Source organism: Nomascus leucogenys, chromosome 17 (genome assembly GCF_006542625.1).
Source record: "Nomascus leucogenys isolate Asia chromosome 17, Asia_NLE_v1, whole genome shotgun sequence".
Lineage (NCBI taxonomy): Eukaryota > Metazoa > Chordata > Mammalia > Primates > Hylobatidae > Nomascus > Nomascus leucogenys.
The window spans coordinates 18,475,736-18,495,097 of NC_044397.1; the positions used below are offsets into that span (position 1 = coordinate 18,475,736).

Genomic DNA, 19,362 nt, shown 5'->3' on the forward strand with positions numbered 1-19,362 from the left:
CTTCTGTTCATGCTTTCCCTCTAAAACCTACAATTTGGAGATGGTTCTTCTGTTGTCACTTTCTGGAATGAAAAATTTCACATAATTACTTACAAACCTTCTCTTTATGAAATTAGGACTATGCATGTTAGGAATTATTTTTATTCTAAAAACTCAATATGTTCAAGTATATCAAGTATATAGTATAACTAATCTTCTTTCCTTCAAAAATAACTCCTTCAGTTGATAGTATCAGTATTTTTCCAGTCTCCTAGATTTAAAACCTTAACATCATAATTTATTTATTCCATCATCTCCCTTGCTCCTCTGTGCCGCATATTCATGAGCTGGCAAGACTTAACAGCTCTATAACTATGTAATATCTCTTACATCCATTTGCTTTTTTCCATCTTTATTTCTTTTATGCTAGTAAGAACCATATCCCTCCTTCTCTAATCTGTTAGCTAGTTTTACCAATTTTAATCCCTTCTCTGCTCCAGGCCATCTTACAAATACTGCCAGAATAACCTTTGGAAAGCATAGCTCTGATATTTAACCTACCCTCAGAGGATCATTTTGTTAATTGCCAAGCATTTACAGCTCTTCAAAATCTAGCCTTAAACTCATCTTGCCTCATCTCCTACCTTACCTCTTTATGCACCTCTCATGTCAAGACATGTCAGACTCTTTTCTCTGCTGGATGCATTTCTAACCATTCTTTAGTAGCTAATTAAAACATGACTTCTTCTATAAAGCCTCCCTTTGTATACATTTCCACTAAAAGTAGTCTTACTCTGCCTTGAACTTCACAGGTTTTAATCACTACCTCTCTTTGAGACCCTTATACTTTCCTGCTTTGGGGGAGTTTATTGTGTGTGTGCTTTGTTATATTTTGTTTCTTTTGGGGATAGAGTCTGCAGGCTGGAGTGCAGTGGCATGATCATAGCTCACTGCAGCCTTGAACTTCTGGGCTTAACCAATCCTCCTGTGTCAGCCTCCCAAGTAGCTGAGACTGCAGGAACAAGCCACTAAGCTAATTTTATATTTTGTAGATACTGGGTCTGACTATGATGTCCAGGCTGGTCTCAAATTCCTGGCCTCAAGTGATCCTCCCACCTCAGCATCCTAAAGTGCTGGGATTACAGACATGAGCTACCATACCTAGGTTTTTGTGTTTTTTTTTAAACATAATGTTTTATGTATCTCTCTACCAGATTATTAGTTTATAGAAAAGAACTGAGTCTTAATACCTTTCCACAGTGCCTCTTCTAGTACTTTGCATATAGGAGACTTTCATTAAATATTTACTGATTGAATAAATAAATCTTAAAACAGATAAATGACACTGTATTTTCTTATGTATAGGATGAAGGTGACCAAGCAGCAAGTGTTGAAGAGCTGGAAAAACAGATTGAAAAACTGAGTAAAGTAAGCACTTTTCTGGTTAACATTTAACTTCTTCACAGTGTTTTAGAAATATACATTGTATGGGGATTAGTTTTTCTGACTGCTAAGCAAAAACAGGCTTTTGGCGAGTAATTAAAAATGAAGATTCTGAATAGCATTTTTGTCAGAAAAAAAATTAGGAACACTAGAAACATTCTTACAATTGAACTTTACAAGCTTAATGCCAAGGTTAAAAGCATGCCTCTTAAAACATGATATTGAACTTAATCAGAGCCTAGAAAGCAAATATTCTATACTCTTCAGCTTTTCATATAAATACAAAATATCAATTAAGGCATAGTTTTATTTCTTGGAATTAATTACTAAAAAATTCAGTTGAATTCATAGTAACAGTTTCAGCATCTTAGGTTTTATTTTACATTTGTATATTTGTGGGTTTTATTTGCATTGGATTTGTAAACTGTGTATGTATTTGCATACTTCTCATTAAAAATTCCATTTCAGAAGTGGTTTACGCCTGTAATCCCAGCACTTTGGGAGGCTGAGGTGAGAGGATCATTTGAGCCCAGGAGTTTCAGACAAGCCTGGGCAACAGGCTAAGAAAAACAATTTCATAGCATTAGTGAAATTTAAGATGAGTTTTTTATAAGAACAAAATGAGTTTTCAAAGGTATTACGAGATGCCTGTGTATGGTATTAATATTAGATTCTTCACAGACCTATCCCAAAACTTAATTATTTGTTGTCTAGGTTTACAACATGAGTGTAAAAATAGTCAAATACAGGTTTAGCCAATTACGTATGTACTATTTGTTTTTTGTTTTGCTTTGCTTTTTGAAACAGAGTCTTGCTCTGGCACCTAGGCTGGAGTGCAATGGCGTGGTCACTGCAGCCTTGACCTCCCAGGCTCAAGCGATCCTCCCACCTCAGCCTCCGTGGTAGTGGAACTACAGGCATGTGCCACCGTGCCCAGCTGATTTTTCGTATTTTTTGTAGAGATGGGATCTCACTATGTTGCCAAGGCTGGTCTCTAATTCCTGGGTTCAAATGATCCACCCGCCTCGGCCTCCCAGAGTGCTGGGATTACAGGCATGAGCCCCTGTGCCTGGCCATATTTTGCTGGCCATAGTTTGCTTTGGCTCCATAAAATACTTGATCCCATTGTTTATTATCAAGTAAAAGGATAAGTTTTGTTAGGTAACTTATCCTTTTACTCCATGGCAACAAAAATAATTATCCTTAAAATGATTTCTATCTTTATAAATGTTACTGAAATTGAAGTCAGGCATGAATATTTAGCCCTTTTGCTCTTTTCCCAGTAGTGAAATTTATGTGCTTAAAGGTATAATAAGTATAAAGTTACATATATATTAATTTTTAAAGCATTTAACATCCCAAACCTAATTATATGTACCATTTTTTAACAGCAACAGAGTCAGTACAGAAGGAAGCTCTTTGATGCCTCTCACTCATTGCGTTCAGTGATGTTTGGCCAGGATCGTTACAGACGCCGGTACTGGATTCTTCCCCAATGTGGGGGGATTTTTGTAGAAGGCATGGAGAGTGGTGAAGGTAAGAACTAATAATCCGATACAAATTGTTAAATAAGAAACTATATATTTTAAAACTGTTACTTCTTCAATATATTTTGTGTTCCCATGATCAATGTTTGGTAAACATGTAAAACCTTAATTCTCATTCCTTTTGCACTCATAATGCCCCTTCACTGATACACACTTCCTCCTAGCCCTTGATATTTATTTTGCTACTCTTTCTGACATCAGACATAAGCTGTTCTTTCTTTCTTTGGTGGACAAAGACTTGTATTTCCATCTATATTACCTTTTATAGCTGCTGTTCCATTTCTCTTTCTTCCCATTGTCAAACTTCCCAATAAGTGGTTTATTCTTTTACAATAAGCATACATCCTGACAGTAACCCTCTGCAGGTAACTTGCTTAAATCTAAGATCTTCATCATAATACTCATTCCTTTTCAAATCTTGTTAATGTTTGAAATTTGTGATCATTTCCTTCTCCTTCAAACTTCTTCCTTTTTTGAATTTTGTGATACCACAAATTTATGATATTCTACCTTTAGATTTCTTTCGCTGGCTCCATTTCTGTTACATTAACTAGCAGAGTGCATTGTGCATTTATGTGCTCAGTAAACCTTCTAGAATTTAACTTTTCAGAGCTCCATGTCTGGACATTTTCAAATGCCAAATTCTGATGGGGACAAAATTGTTATGTTAGTGCTTAGAGATTTTGGAATAGCTATTGACTCATGTTGGTACCTGGAAGCAAAAATGTTTTTACATTCTGAAAATCTGTAAGAACTAACATTAACACTTTTGTCCCCATCAGACATGGAAGATAAAACACATTTTTGAATGCCTGCTATGTGCTAGACATTTCTAGGCACTGTAGGAGACACAAAGCTGTATAAAATAGAATCCATGTCATGTTTATAGTCCACTGGGGAGAGAAGACTGGCTAATCATATAGACGACCCTAATATAAAATATAAATAAAGCAGTTGGTTTTAAGGGTTTTGTTTTTAGTGATGGGATCACTTTTTTAAAAAAGAAAATGTTATGCAGAATCCCAATATCTAACAAAAATGAATTGTTCTGATTGATCTACTTGGGAGAATTTTCTAGCGTATGCAAATAGACTTCTGTTCTATATACTTGCTTTCCAATTCAGGAGTGACCCAAGAGGCATCTCTAATGATGTTAAGATTCTGCACTAAAGAGTAAGCTCAGAACCTATAAAAGTGAAGTGCCTAGAGGGATCAAAGCTGAGAAACATTATGTACCTTACTTAACATTTTGTCATAATGTTTGGTACAGATGGCCATCTCTGCCACTAGACTGTGAGCTCTTGGAGAACAGGGACTAATTTTGGCAGGGGAATTACACTAAAATAGATAATGTGGGAGCAAAGTACGCACTGGATTGGAAGAAGTAGTAAAGAAACTGATTGTGGAACCGTTACAGTAACCCAGCTAAGAAGTAGAGAGGCCATAACCTCAGGAGCAAACAGGGATAAAAGGAAGACAGAAAGAAGGATCTTGAAGGTTGAATTGCTGTAAGAAATTATTGAGTATGATGTAGGAAAGTGGAAATTAGAGATAAATTTAATGACTTAATTCCCAATAGAAAAATTATGGGCCAGACATGGTGGCTCACACCTTTAATCCCAGCACTTTAGGAGGCCAAGGCAGACAGATCACTTGAGGCCAGGAGCTTGAGACCAGCCTGGGCAACATGGCAAAGCCCCATCTCTAGCAAAAAATACAAAAATTAGCCAGATGCAGTGACACGTACCTATAGTCCAGCTACTCTGGAGGCTGAGGCACAAGAATCGCTTGAACCGAGGAGACAGAGGTTGCAATGAGCCAAGAGTGCACCACTGCACTCCAGCCTGGGTGGCAGAGTGGGCCCTGTCTCAAAAATAAATAAATAAATACATAGATACATACATAATAAAAATTATGATACTTTGGCCGAGCGCGGTGGCTCACACCTGTAATCCCAGCACTTTGTGAGGTCAACGGGGGTGGACTACCTGAGGTCAGGAGTTCGTGACCAGCCTGACCAACATAGAGAAACCCCATCTCTACTAAAAATACAAAAAAATTAGCCAGGTGTGGTGACGCATGCCAGTAATCCCAACTACTCAGGAGGCTGAGGCAGGAGAATCGCTTGAACCCAAGGCTCCTGGCCTCAAGTGATCTGTCTGCCTTGGCCTCCTAAAGTGCTGGGATTAAAGGTGTGAGCCACCATGTCTGGCCCATAATTTTTCTATTGGGAATTAAGTCATTAAATTTATCTCTAATTTCCACTTTCCTACATCATACTCAATAATTTCTTAAACCCAGGAGGCAAGCAGAGGTTGCAGTAAGCCGAGATCGTGCCATTGCACTTCAGCCTGGGCAACAGGAGTGAAGATCCATCTCTAAATAAATAAATGAATGATACTTTAAAATGAATTAGAGCAGTCAATAGGAGGGGTTGTTTGAAATGAAATTAAGTCAAAGTTTTAGTATAGGATCTAATTTAAAATGACAAAATTATGGGTCATTTAGAAGTACAGAGCCTGGACCTGGTGCGGTGGCTCACACCTGTAATCCCAGCACTTTGGGAGGCCGAGACGGGCGGATCACGAGGTCAGGAGATCAAGAACATCCTGGTTAACATGGTGAAACCCCGTCTCTACTAAAAATACAAAAATATTAGCCGGGCTTGGTGGCGGGCACCTGTAGTCCCAGCTACTCGGGAGGCTGAGGCAGGAGAATGGCATGAACCCGGGAGGCGGAGCTTGCAGTGAGCCAAGATTGCGCCACTGGGCGAGAGAGCGAGACTCCGTCTCAAAAAAAAAAAAAATTAGTACAGTGTCTGGGAGACTTAAGAGCAGATTTTTTTTATAAATATATATTTTTATTATACTTTAAGTTCCAGGGTACGTGTGTACAACGTGCAGATTTGTTACATATGTATACATGTGCCATGTTGGTGTGCTGCACCCATTAACTTGTCATTTACATTAGGTATATCTCCTAATGCTATCCCTCCCCTCTCCCCACACCCCACGACAGGCCCTGGTGTATGATGTTCCCCTTCCTTTGTCCAAGTGTTCTCATTGTTCAATTCCCACCAATGAGTGAGAACATGCGGTGTTTGGTTTTTTGTCTTTGCGATAGTTTGCTGAAAATGATGGTTTCCAGCTTCATCTGTGTCCCTACAAAGGACATGAACTCATCCTTTTCTATGGCTGCATAATATTCCATGGTGTATATGTGCCACATTTTCTTAATCCAGTCTATCATTGTTTGACATTTGGGTTGAAATACCATTTGACCCAGCCATCCCATTACTGGGATTTATTCCCCAAAGGAATATAAATCATGCTGCTATAAAGACACATGCACACGTATGTTTATTGCAGCACTACTCACAATAGCAAAGACTTGGAACCAACCCAAATGTCCAACAAAGATTTTTTTTAAATGCCCAGGTGAGTGGCTTTTTAACCTTATGAATCGCCTGAAAAGCTTAAGAAAACGACCAATCTGAGCCCTACCCCAGACCAGTTAAATATCCAATATGATTAAGAGCCACATTCTTCTTAGTCACTTGGGCATGTAAACTTGAAGTATCTAAGACATCAACTTTCCTTCAAAATACCTGAAATCAGTCTCTTTGCAACACTACTGAAATCAGTTCTTTTTTTTTTTAATTTTTGATTTTTTTATTTCTTTTTTTTTATTATACTTTAGGTTTTAGGGTACATGTGCACAATGTGCAGGTTTGTTACATATGTATCCATGTGCCATGTTGTTTGAAATCAGTTCTTTATCATTGTATACCTGGATTATTACACCCGTCCTCAACTTCTCTATATACAATTCCCTCCTTCCATCACATTCTGTCATCATATCATGTCTCTACTCTGAAACCTTAAATGACCTCTATAACCTGTAACATGATGTAGTAAATATGTACTTAGCCTGGACTGTATACAGTTCTGACCCCAAGCTATCTTTACGCTGTTCTGTTAATGAGAATTCACCTAGTCCAGTCTATTCACTCAACACGTGTATTCCTCCCCTTGCATCTGTGCCAAATCTTGTTTATTATAATAATAATCTGCTTTTCTTCTACCATCGAAATTTCACCCATCCTTCTTGATCCAGCTCAAATCCTAAGCTTTTCCACAAACTTCCCAGCTTATTTAAGTGGACCTTTTAATAAACGTGAAATTGAACTCCCAGAAAAGCAGGTAATTAATTAGACCATTATTTTAGCACATTAATGTATATACTATTTCCTTATTTAAATCTTATAATCGTCATCTGTGCTTTTAATTTTCCATAGTGTTAGAAGGATAGTACTTTATATATCACAGGCACACTTAAAATACTTTTAAGATTTAAATAAGCAAATAAATAATCTAATGTCTTTATAAGGTTTTATAAAAATAGCTTATAGGAGACAGTTTGTTTGTTTTTTTTTTAGGCCTCTCAGATTATCATTGATTGAATTTACATATTAGACCTCCATTTCCATCCAGGCTCTTCTACGTAACCTCTCTGGACGCTGATTTCCCTTTCTGCAAAAAAGTGTTAATAAGCTGTATATGAATTATTTGATTGTTACAAGGATCATGTCAGATAATGGATCTAAAAGAACTACAAAGTGATGTATAAATAGCAGTTGTACTTTATACCCTTATTTGTGGTCATTGCAGAGCAGGGGGAAGTAGGGATAATTTTTCACTTTATTTTCTTCTAAAGTTTTTTATTATTTCATTAATAGACATATTAATAGACATTAATGAAATAAGGGAATATACGTCTGCTATATTCTATGTGCTAAGAACTTATAAATAATAGGTATAGATTCCTTCTCTTTATCTTACAGCTAATTAAAATGAGGAAAAAACTCAGATGATTTATTCATCAAGTGTTTATTTGCACCTGTACTGTGCGTTGTACCAAGTGCTGTGGAGATGCAAAAGAAGACCAGGCGCACTGGTTCATGCCTGTAATCCTAGCACTTTGGGAGGCTGAGGCAGGAGGATTGCTTGAGCCCAGGAGTTCACAACGAGCCTGGGCAGCGTAACAAGACCTTGTCTCTACTAAAATCACATATATATGGCTGACTGTGGTGTGCACCTGTAATCTCAGTTACTCAGGAGGCTGACACAGGGGGATCACGTGAGCAAAACAAGATACAAAAGAATCAGTTAACCTGTCCCTATCCACAAAAAGCTCACAATCTAATTGGAAGGATGTAGCACATATGAAGACAAAGAGAACATACAAGTGTATAATATGAGCAAGTAGTGTGTCTGACAGGCAAGGCTGATAAAGATCAGTAAGTGTCAAACTAGTAGAAACTACTGTAAATAAATGGGTGCTGAAAGTTAATTCAGCATTAACAATATATATTATTGTCATCATCTTATTTATTACTTTTTTTTTTTTTTTTTGAGACGGATTCTCACCCTGTCTCCCAGGCTGGAGTGCAGTGGCACAATCTTGGCTCACTGCAAGCTCCACCTCCCACGTTCACGCCGTTCTCCTGCCTCAGCCTTCCAAGTAGCTGGGACTACAGGCGTCCACCACCACGCCTGGCTAATTTTTTTGTATTTTTTTTAGTAGAGACGGGGTTTCACTGTGTTAGCCAGGATGGTCTCAATCTCCTGACCTCATGATCTGCCCGCCTCTGCCTCCCAAAGTGCTGGGATTACAGGTGTGAGCCACTGAGCCCAGCTGCTTATTTATTACTTTTTAAAAGTTCCTTAAAAGTATAGGCCGGGCGCGGTGGCTCACGCTTGTAATCCCAGCACTTTGGGAGGCCGAGGCGGGCGGATCACGAGGTCAGGAGATCGAGACCACGGTGAAACCCCGTCTCTACTAAAAATACAAAAAAATTAGCCGGGCGTGGTGGCGGGCGCCTGTAGTCCCAGCTACTCGGAGAGGCTGAGGCGGGAGAATGGCGTGAACCCGGGAGGCGGAGCTTGCAGTGAGCCGAGATCGCGCCACTGCACTCCAGCCTGGGTGACAGAGCAAGACTCCGTCTCAAAAAAAAAAAAAAAAAAAAAAAAAAAAAAAAAAGTATAATGTGTTCTTAATAAAGAAAGGTTAGATTTAACATTAAATGTACAAGTTTTTAAAAAGTTCTTATAATAACATTAACATCAATTAATATTATGGGGAGAAGATATCAGACATTGGATTACCTTCACAGAAAAATATTAATTAAATTCATGTTGTACAAGAGGCAAGGTAATATATACCACAAGCAATACACACAGTGCTAATAACAATAATGTTTATTAGTGATGATAACTTCAGAGCAGATAAGTAACAGACCACTCAGGGGATCTCTGAGCCCCTGCAGTGGTTCCACAGGGGTGTGCCTTGTCCAGTTGGAGACTGGACAAGAAACAAGATCACTCAAAGAGAAGACTCTGCCTTCATACCACTATATATTTTCAGGTTAGTCCAAGTCCTTCATTATTCTCAGAAACAACATATATCTCAAAGGACCTCTGGGCCTAGGAACAACACTAGGGAGTATGCATTACAAAGGACCAGGGTCTACAAACCAAGGACTTTGAGAACAGCAGCTAAAGACCCTACTGTTCCTCTGCAAATCAGCTCAGTGGCTAAGCAGGTTTGCTGATGGGTCTTGGGAACAAGAGAAGGAAGAGAGCCCCCATGGCCGTTTAGCTAAGACGGAGGGTTTATTCCTTCTCAGTCCACCCCCTGACCCTTGGTGTGGCTCACTAGATATATGCGTCCCCATCTGGAATAGAAAGCAATTAGATTTTAAGTGGTGCCTTCCGTGTTTGTTGACGGTGCTGAAAGAGTCATTATATAGCCAGAGAAATTCTAAAACAAACAATATACCACAGCATTAGGAGATACAGAGCTCCCATGAGCAACCTGGCTGCATATCCAACAAAAAGTCCAAAGCTATGCAATTCTCGAATATTACTCAGGTCAAGGAAGCAATACTAATTTGTTCAGTGATATGATCCCAGGCTTTCTCAATGGCAGCGTTTCCCACGATAGCAATTGCGGGTCATACCCTCAGTTTCATAGGTGACTATTCAAGGCAAGAGCCCTTGTACAAAGTAATGAAAGCCTGTATCCTTGACACCTGCAGATAGGCTCTAATGCTGGCCCTGGAGACCACAGCTGGGAAAGTGACCAGTGTCTTAGATTTTGAGTCACTATTAAAGGTCTCATAGTACTTCCAAAATATGCAGTGTTATGTGCATGTGGGAGGCAGGGAAAGCATGTCTTTCACATAAGACGACAGGTTCCACTGGATTACAGAGGTTTAATGCTACATTTTATATCCACTTGGCATTTATGTTTTTCTGGGGTTAACACACTGTCGGCATGCTATTAGACTCAACTGCAGGTCTGAAGTGGAAGTATTTGGTTGCGAGTTTTATGCTGCTTTGGGGTTCTCCTAATGTGGGATATGGATCCACTGGGAGCCAAGATGTCAGAGTAGGTGTTTCTCTGCACCTGAGAAGTTGAGTAGAGTTTTACACAGTATGACTAGTAAGGGAAGAGTTAATGGAGGGCCAGGGCAAATGAGAACTCTGGTTAATACCAGGTAGGAGTAATTCCCATGGGGTTATCTGGGAGTGGAATTTCCAGAAGGTCCTCCACAGTTGAGTATGTTAAGCATAACAAATCCCACATTGTGATAGCTTTGCACTGAGTGTCATTGTGTGGGATCGCTGCAGAGGATTATTTGGTACAGTTTGTTAATATCTGCAAGAAAGGTGAAGAGAGTTATTCATGCTCCAACCACCCTTTCACTTTTTTTGGTCAGGCATGTTTATGCCCAAGCACAGTCCATCATCATCTTCAAGGACAACCTATATGGCCTGTTCTTTCTTTCTGCAACAGTAAGTTCCACATGAAAGCAGGAGTTGCACTTTCCCACCAGAGAAACTCTGTGGATAGAATATACTATATGGGTATATAGACCGCAGCAAAATCTCCCACTTGCAGAATAAGCATACAACAGAAATTTAGAATGTTTGGAATAAAGAGAGAATCAAAATTGCCCTTCTGTAGGTGTAGCTAGCAGTGTCATCAGGAAGTCAGAAGAGCATCCAAGTTTGTGTCCATCCATTTGTCTCTAATATGAACACACAAACCTCTCAGCCATCTGTTGAAATTATGACAGGTACAACAAAAGGAAATAACTCTGAGGTATAAAAACTCAGGTCTCGGCATACCAAGTTGATTCTTCATCTGTTTCTGCTTTTTGACTCCCAGGTGCCAAGGAACTTCACCAAAGTGGAGGGACCTTTATGAGTATAAACAGCAGAGGTCACCCAGACCAGACAATCTTATAGAAGTCATTGTTAAAGGGATGGGTACAGCTGTCTTTCAGAATGCTATTCCAGCATTCTCTACTGCCTGTGGTTAAGAGGGAGCCTAGAACAGCCACTTAGTACCATGTTGGCAATACCATTCTACATGGTCCCATTGTAGAATGCCAGCAGCTGTGAAAGCACTTTATTGCTTAGTTGTATCATATCTAGAAACCCCAATATATAATAATATGCCTAAGTCTTGATAGTATGTATATTATCTGCAAATGCAGGAGACACAGTAACTCCAAAGGTGTATACCATTCATTAGCTAGAGGAGATCAAACACCCAAAAACTAACACATGCCATCAGAGTCTCTGCCGGAGACCAGACATAGATCACTTGTAGTTCTAGTGTCAAACAGAGTTAGGCAAACGGGGTTGTTAAATTGTGAAATGGTGTTGCGCAGTACCCCTGCCTGAGTCTGTTCTTGTGTAAGAAATGTAACCTGTTTCACCTCTAGGTGTGCAACACTGTCGCACAATGTCTGCCGACCTTGTAAGTGGGTTTTGGCAACATACCTGGCCAACAGTTACAGAAGCTACTAACAGAAGTCACAAAAAAATGTCTAACTAAGGGCCAGGCATGGTGGCTTATACCTGTAATCCCAGCACTTTGGGAAGCTGAGGTGGGAGGATTAGTTGAGCCCAGGATTTCAAGACCAGCCTGGGTAACATGGTGGAACCCCATCTCTACAGAAAAATTAGCCAGGTATAGTTCCAGCTACTTAGGAGTTTAAGGTGGGACGATCAGTTAAGCACAGGAGTTCGAGGCTGCAGTGAGCCACAACTGCATCACAGCACTTCAGCCTCAGGGACAGAGCAAGACCCTGTCTCAAAAAGAAAAAAAAGTCCAACTGACATGTGGACTTAAATACCCCACCCTGATAAAGGAACAACTAGAGTTCACGCAAAAGGTCCAAAAGCCTTTGCAGTGATTGTAATTCTAATCTTTCAGCCATACGTAACATGGACTCCAAACTCCTGTTGAGGAACTTGTTTAGCAGAGCTCTTTTGCAGTCTGGAGCAATAGATACTTGGTCCTCCATTTCTAGCAAACCCATAAATATTGGAGGCTCTTCTCTTTTCCAGCATAATCATCTGGGGTACATGGTTAGTGATCCCTTGGAAGAGAGTAAAGGGGACTGAGCCCACCTGTATTTCTCCTTGAGTTTGAAAGGGCTCAGATTAGGAACAAAGAAGCTTGGCCTCTAGAGTTGACTCAAACTCACAAAGTGGAGCTGATGACTAGGAGCATTCCCACCAGCAATGCCACTTCCAGAGTCAAGATAATGCAGGCCGGGCGCAGTGGCTCACGCTTGTAATCCCAGCACTTTGGGAGGCTGAGGCGGGCGGATCACGAGGTCAGGAGATCGAGACCACGGTGAAACCCCGTCTCTACTAAAAAATACAAAAAATTAGCCAGGCGTGGTGGCGGGCACCTGTAGTCCCAGCTACTCGGAGAGGCTGAGGCAGGAGAATGGCATGAACCCGGGAGGCGGAGCTTGCAGTGAGCCGAGATTGCACCACTGCACTCCAGCCTGGGCGACAGAGCGAGACTCCATCTCAAAAAAAAAAAAAAAAGATAATGCAGAGTATCTCCCTGTCTCTATGTCCTTTTCTGGAGAGTCTCAAGGCTCCGAGATCTTACCAGTTTGTGTGGATGAAGCTTAATAGCCCTCATCCTCCCCAGGGACCTTCGTCACGTAATCTCCTAGTGACTCCACCTCTCCCAATAACTACTCAAGTCTGTAAACTATTCAGTATTATGTTTCATCTCACATGTCCCTTTTCCACAGTCTCAGTGGGTCTTTTAACTTTTTGAATAGGACTACATTCCCACACTCAAGAATTAGGCCATCTCTCAATTTCTGTCTTATCATTCCTTCTGTTTATGAGCAATACCACATTTACTGGTGTGAGGGAGACTGCCTGAAGTTCAGCCTATCTGTCTACCCCTTCTTTTGTTCCTTCTTTCTTTATATTTTGGGCAGAAACCTGTGCATCTCATGAGACCCTGTCTCTTTCCATTTCCGCCTCTGCTGTGGGGCTTGTATGACCTAAAAAGAACTATTTCATGTCCAGCATTGCCTCCCAGATGAAGAAATAAGTCAAAGCCGTTGGCCACTTAGGAGGACCTGCTCTGGTTCGGTCATCCAACATTCTCTGCACCAAGAGCATGTTGTCAGGGATTCTCTACTCAAACCCTGGATTTTCTTATAATTACGCTAATGCAGCCAGTTGTCTCAGAGTGTGTCAGAGTAACTACACTATCTGTGGATCCACTTCACATTCAAGTCTCAGGAAAATCACCCCAATGGTAATATGTTTTACCCATGCTACCAAGCATCCAGTTTAGAAGCAGGGTTACAACATCAGCCCTGGTATTATTAGTCAACCCAGACTGCTCATTGTTTAGCCAGGTCATGTGTTTCCTTTTACTCAGCTTCACTTAACAACACTGTTGTCTCCTAACCATGCGAATGAGCAGGCCAAGCCTCTACTATCCCTACGATAGTGGACCTAGTAAGAGTCTTGCTCTTGCTCTGTATAATGCTGGATCTCCTCCTGCTGGTGTTCTCACTCAGGCTCCTGTACACCGTGTGTCACAGTAACTGGCTTCACGTACAACAGGACCAGTTGCCTCATATTACAGATAAACAGTGGGAATTTGCCCCACCTTCCCTTCTAGAGAGACTACCACACCCTTTCAATTTGTACTCCTGAAAATCTCTAAGCTGATAAGGAGAACACATAGAACTTAATTTCAAGCCACCTTATTACACTGGAAACCTTCTTTACCACTTGAGGGCTTCTGCCGTTCTCAGGCGTAGCTACTGAGACCATCCTAACTGCCAAGTGAATTACCACTGTCCCCAGGAGGAATTCTTTGACTCATGGGTTCTCCTCTTTCAGAAAGCCATGACATCGGGACTTTGTTGGGCACCAACTGTAGTACAAGATGCATGGTTACACAAACCACTAACACACGGTGCTAATAGCAGCAAAGTTTGTTAGTGAGAGTAACCTACAAGCAGAGAATTAACCGTACACAGGATTCCCAGCCTCCATAATGATTCCACAGGACTTGGACATGCAACAAGAGCACTCCAAGAGACGAAACACTGTACCCCACACCTTGCCCTGTATGCATTAGTGTGAGAAAGAGTAGAAAGCACCTAATTTCTGAGTAATGATAAACATTATCAAGGGACCTTTGGGTTTAGAAACAGTGCTAGGACACATGCATATCAAGGGTCAAAGTCTACATAGGGAGGATGCTGAGAACAGTGTTGATGTCAGCTGAAGGCCTTCTGACCTTCTGCTGCCTCTCAGGGAAGTGGGAAAGAAGAAAGCCCCTATGGCCTTCCAGCCAAAACCAAGGATTTTTTTTCTAGTCCAGTTCACTGTTTTTTTTTTATTTGTTTGTTTTTTGTTTTGTTTCATTATACTATAAGTTCTGAGATACAAGTGCAGAACATACAGGTTTGTTACGTAGTTATTCACTTGCCATGGTGGTTTGCTGCACCCATCAACCCATCACCTACATTAGGTATTTCTCCTAATGCTATCCCTCCCCAAGACCCTCACCCCCCCGACAGGCCCCAATGTGTGTTGTTCCCCTCCCTATGTCCATGTGTTCTCATTGTTCAATGCCCACTTATGAGTGAGAACATGTGGTGTTTGGTTTTCTGTTCCTGTGTTAGTTTGCCAAGAATGATGGTTTCCAGCTTCATCCATGTCCCTGCAAAGGACATGAACTCATCCTTTTTTATGGCTGCATAGTATTCCATGGTGTCTATGTGCCACATTTTCTTTATCCAGTCTATCACTGATGGGCATTTGAGTTGGTTCCAAGTCTTTGCTATTGTGAACAGTGCTGCAATAAACATACGTGTGTGTGTCTTTATAGTAGAATGATATATAATCCTTTGGATATATACCTAGTAATGAGATTGCTGGGTCAAATTGTATTTCTGGTTCTAGATCATTGAGGAATCACCACACTGTCTTCCACAATGGTTGAACTAATGTACACTACCACCAACAGTGTAAAAGCATTCCCATTTCTCCACAGCCTCGCCAGCATCTGTTGTTTCCTGACTTTTTAATGATCGCCATTCTAACTGGCATGAGATGTTATCTCATTGTGGTTTTGATTTGCATTTCTCTAATGACCCGTGATGATGAGCTTTTTTTCATATGTTTGTTGGCTGCATCAATGTCTTCTTTTGAGAAGTGTCTATTCATATCCTTCACCCACTTTTTGATGGGGTTGTTGATTTTTTTCTTGTAAATTTGTTAAGTTCTTTGTAGATTCTGGATATTAGCCCTTTGTCAGATGGGTAGATTGCAAAAATTTTCTCCCATTCTGTAGGTTGCCTGTCCACTCTGATGATAGTTTCTTTTGCTGTGCAGAAGCTCTTTAGTTTAATTAGATCCCATTTGTCAATTTTGGCTTTTGTTGCCATTGCTTTTAGTGTTTTAGTTATGAAGTCCTTGCCCATGCCTATGTCCTGAATGGTATTGCCTAGGTTTTCTTCTAGGATTTTTATGGTTTTAGGTCTTATATTTAAGTCTTCAATCCATCTTGAGTTAATTTTTGTATAAGGTGTAAGGAAGGGGTCCAGTTTCAGTTTTATGCATATGACTAGCCAGTTTTCCCAACACCATTTATTAAACAGGGAATCCTTTCCCCATTGCTTGTTTTTGTCAGGTTTGTCAAAGATCACATGGTTGTAGATGTGTAGCATTATTTCTGAGTCCTCGGTTCTGTTCCACTGGTCTATATATCTGTTTCCGTACCAGTACCATACTGTTTTAGTTACGGTAGCCTTGTAGCATAGTCTGAAGTCAGGTAGTGTGATGCCTCCAGGTTTGTTGTTTTTGCTTAGGATTGTCTTGGCTATACGGGCCCTTTTTTTGGTTCCATATGAAATTTCAAGTAGTTTTTTTCTAATTCTGTGAAGAAAGTCAATGATAGCTTGATGGGGACAGCATTGAATCTATAAATTACTTTGGGCAATATGGCCATTTTCACGACATTGATTCTTCCTATCCATGAGCATGGAATGTTTTTCCATTTGTTTGTGTCCTCTCTTATTTCCTTGAGCAGTGGTTTATAGTTCTCCTTGAAGAGGTCGTTCACATCCCTTGTAAGTTGGATTCCTAGGTATTTTATTTTCTTTGTAGCAATTGTGAATGGGAGTTCACTCATGATTTGGCTCTCTGTTTGTCTTATTATTGGTGGATAGGAATGCTTGTGATTTTTGCATATTGATTTTGTATCCTGAGACTTTGCTGAAATAACTTAACAGCTTGAGGGGATTTGGGGCTGAGACGATGGGATTTTCTAAATATACAATGACGTCATCTGCAAACAGACAATTTGACTTCCTCTCTTCCTATTTGAATGCCCTTTATTTCATTCTCTTACCTGATTGCCCAGGCCAGAACTTCCAATACTATGTTGAATAGGAGTGGTGAGAAAGGGCATCCTTGTCTTGTGCCAGTTTTCAAAGGGAATGCTTCCAGCTTTTGCCCATTCTGTATGATATTGGCCATGGGTTTGTCATAAACAGCTCTTATTATTTTGAGATACGTCCCATCAATACCTAGTTTATTGAGAGTTTTTAGCATGAAGGGCTGTTGAATTTTGTCAAAGGCCGTTTATGCATATATTGAGATAATCATGTGGGTTTTGTCATTGGTCCTGTTTATGTGATGGATTACGTTTATTGATTTCCGCATGTTGAAACAGCCTTGCACCCCAGTGATGAAGCCAACTTGATCATGGTGGATAAGCTTTTTGATGTGCTGCTGGATTCAGCTTGCCAGTATTTTATTGAGAATTTTCGCATCGATGTTCATCAGGGATATTGGCCTGAAATTTTCTTTTTTTGTGTTTCTGCCAGGTTTTGGTATAAAGTATCCATGCCGGCCTTACAAAATGAGTTAGGAAGGAGTCCCTCTTTTTCTATTGTTTGGAATAGTTTCAAAAGGAATGGTAGCAGCTTGCTTTTGTACCTCTGGTAGAATTCGGCTGTGAGTCTGTCTGGTCCTGAGTTTTTTTTGGCTGGTAGGCTATTAATTATTGCCTCAATTTCAGAACTTGTTATTGGTCTATTCAGGGATTGGATTTCTTCCTGATTTAGTCTTGGGAGGGTGTATGTGTCCAGGAATTTATCCATTTCTTCCAGATTTTTAGTTTATTTGCGTAGAGGTGTTTCTAGTATTCTCTGATGGTAGTTTGTATTTCTGTGGGATCAGTGGTGATATCCACTTTATCCTGTTTTATTGTGTCTATTTGATTCTTCTCTCTTTTCTTCTTTATTAGTGTGGCTACCAGTCTATCTATTTTGTTGATTTTCTCAAAAAACCAGCTCCTGGATTCACTGATTTTTTGAAGGGCCTTTTGTGTCTCTGTCTCCTTCAGTTCTGCTCTGATCTTAGTTATTTCTTGTCTTCTGCTAGCTTTTGAATGTGTTTGCTCTTGCCTCTCAGTTCTTGTAATTGTGATGTTAGGGTGTCGATTTTAGATCTTTCCTGCTTTCTCTTGCGGGCATTTAGTGCTATAAATTTCTCTCTAAATCTCTGGCTGTGTCCCAGAGATTCTGGTATGTTGTCTTTGTTCTCATTGGTTTCAAAGAACTTATTTATTTCTGCCTTCATTTCATTACTCACCCAGTAGTCCTTCAGGAGCAGGTTGTTCTGTTTCCATGTAGTTGTGTGGTTTTGAGTGAGTTTCTTAACCCTGAGTTCTAATTTGATTGCACTGTGGTCTGAGAGACTGCTGGTTATTATTTCCGTTCTTTTGCATTTGCTAAGGAGTGTTTTACTTCCAATTATGTGGTCAGTTTTGGAATAAATGTGATGTGGTGCTGAGAAGAATGTATATTCTGTTGATTTGGCATGGAGAGTTCTGTAGATGTCTATTAGGTCCCCTTGGTCCAGAGCTGAGTTCAAATCCTGAATGTTCTTGTTAACTTTCTGTCTCGTTGATCTCTCTAACATTGACAGTGGGGTGTTAAAGTCTCCAACTATTATTGTGTGGGAGTCTAAGTCTCTTTGTAGGTCTCTAAGGACTTGCTTTATGAATCTGGGTGCTCCTGTATCGGGTGCATATATATTTAGGATAGTTAGCTCTTCTTGTTGTGTTGATCCCTTTACCATTATGTAATGCCTTCCTTTGTCTCTTTTGATCTTTGTTGGTTTAAAGTCTGTTTTATCAGAGACTAGGATTGCAACCCCTGCTTTTTATTGCTTTCCATTTGCTTGGTAAATATTCCTCCATCCCTTTGTTTTGAGCCTATGTGTGTCTTTGCATGTGAGATGCATCTCCTGAATATAGCACACCAAAGGGTCTTGACTCTTTTTTTTCTTTTTTTTTTTAACTTTTTTTTTTTTTATTTTTTATTATACTTTAGGTTTTAGGGTACATGTGCACAATGTGCAGGTTTGTTACATATGTATCCATGTGCCATGTTGATTTCCTGCACCCATTAACTCGTCATTTAGTATTAGGTATATCTCCTAATGCTGTCCCTCCCCCCTCCGCCCACCCCACAACAGTCCCTGGAATGTGATGTTCCCCTTCCTGTGTCCATGAGTTCTCATTGTTCAATTCCCACCTATGAGTGAGAACATGTGGTGTTTGATTTTTTGTCCTTGCGATAGTTTACTGAGAATGATGTTTTCCAGTTTCATCCATGTCCCTACAAAGGACACGAATTCATCATTTTTTATGGCTGCATAGTATTCCATGGTGTATATGTGCCACATTTTCTTAATCCAGTCTATCGTTGTTGGACATTTGGGTTGGTTCCAAGTCTTTGCTATTGTGAATAGTGCCGCAATAAACATACGTGTGCATGTGTCTTTATAGCAGCATGATTTATAGTCCTTTGGGTATATACCCAGTAATGGGATGGCTGGGTCAAATGGTATTTCTAGTTCTAGATCCCTGAGGAATCGCCACACTGACTTCCACAATGGTTGAACTAGTTTACAGTCCCACCAACAGTGTAAAAGTGTTCCTATTTCTTCACATCCTCTCCAGC

The 19,362-nt window shown here is 40.2% G+C and overlaps 1 protein-coding gene across 1 annotated transcript in view; it reads left to right on the forward strand.

Moving 5' to 3' along the window:
* Positions 1-19,362, forward strand: part of BAZ2B (bromodomain adjacent to zinc finger domain 2B) — a 321,145-nt gene that overhangs the window by 256,901 nt on the left and 44,882 nt on the right. The window contains exons 27-28 of the mRNA XM_030796599.1: positions 1,345-1,407; positions 2,814-2,958. Of these exons, the coding sequence (XP_030652459.1) occupies positions 1,345-1,407; positions 2,814-2,958 (208 nt within the window). The remainder of the gene's footprint in view (positions 1-1,344; positions 1,408-2,813; positions 2,959-19,362) is intronic.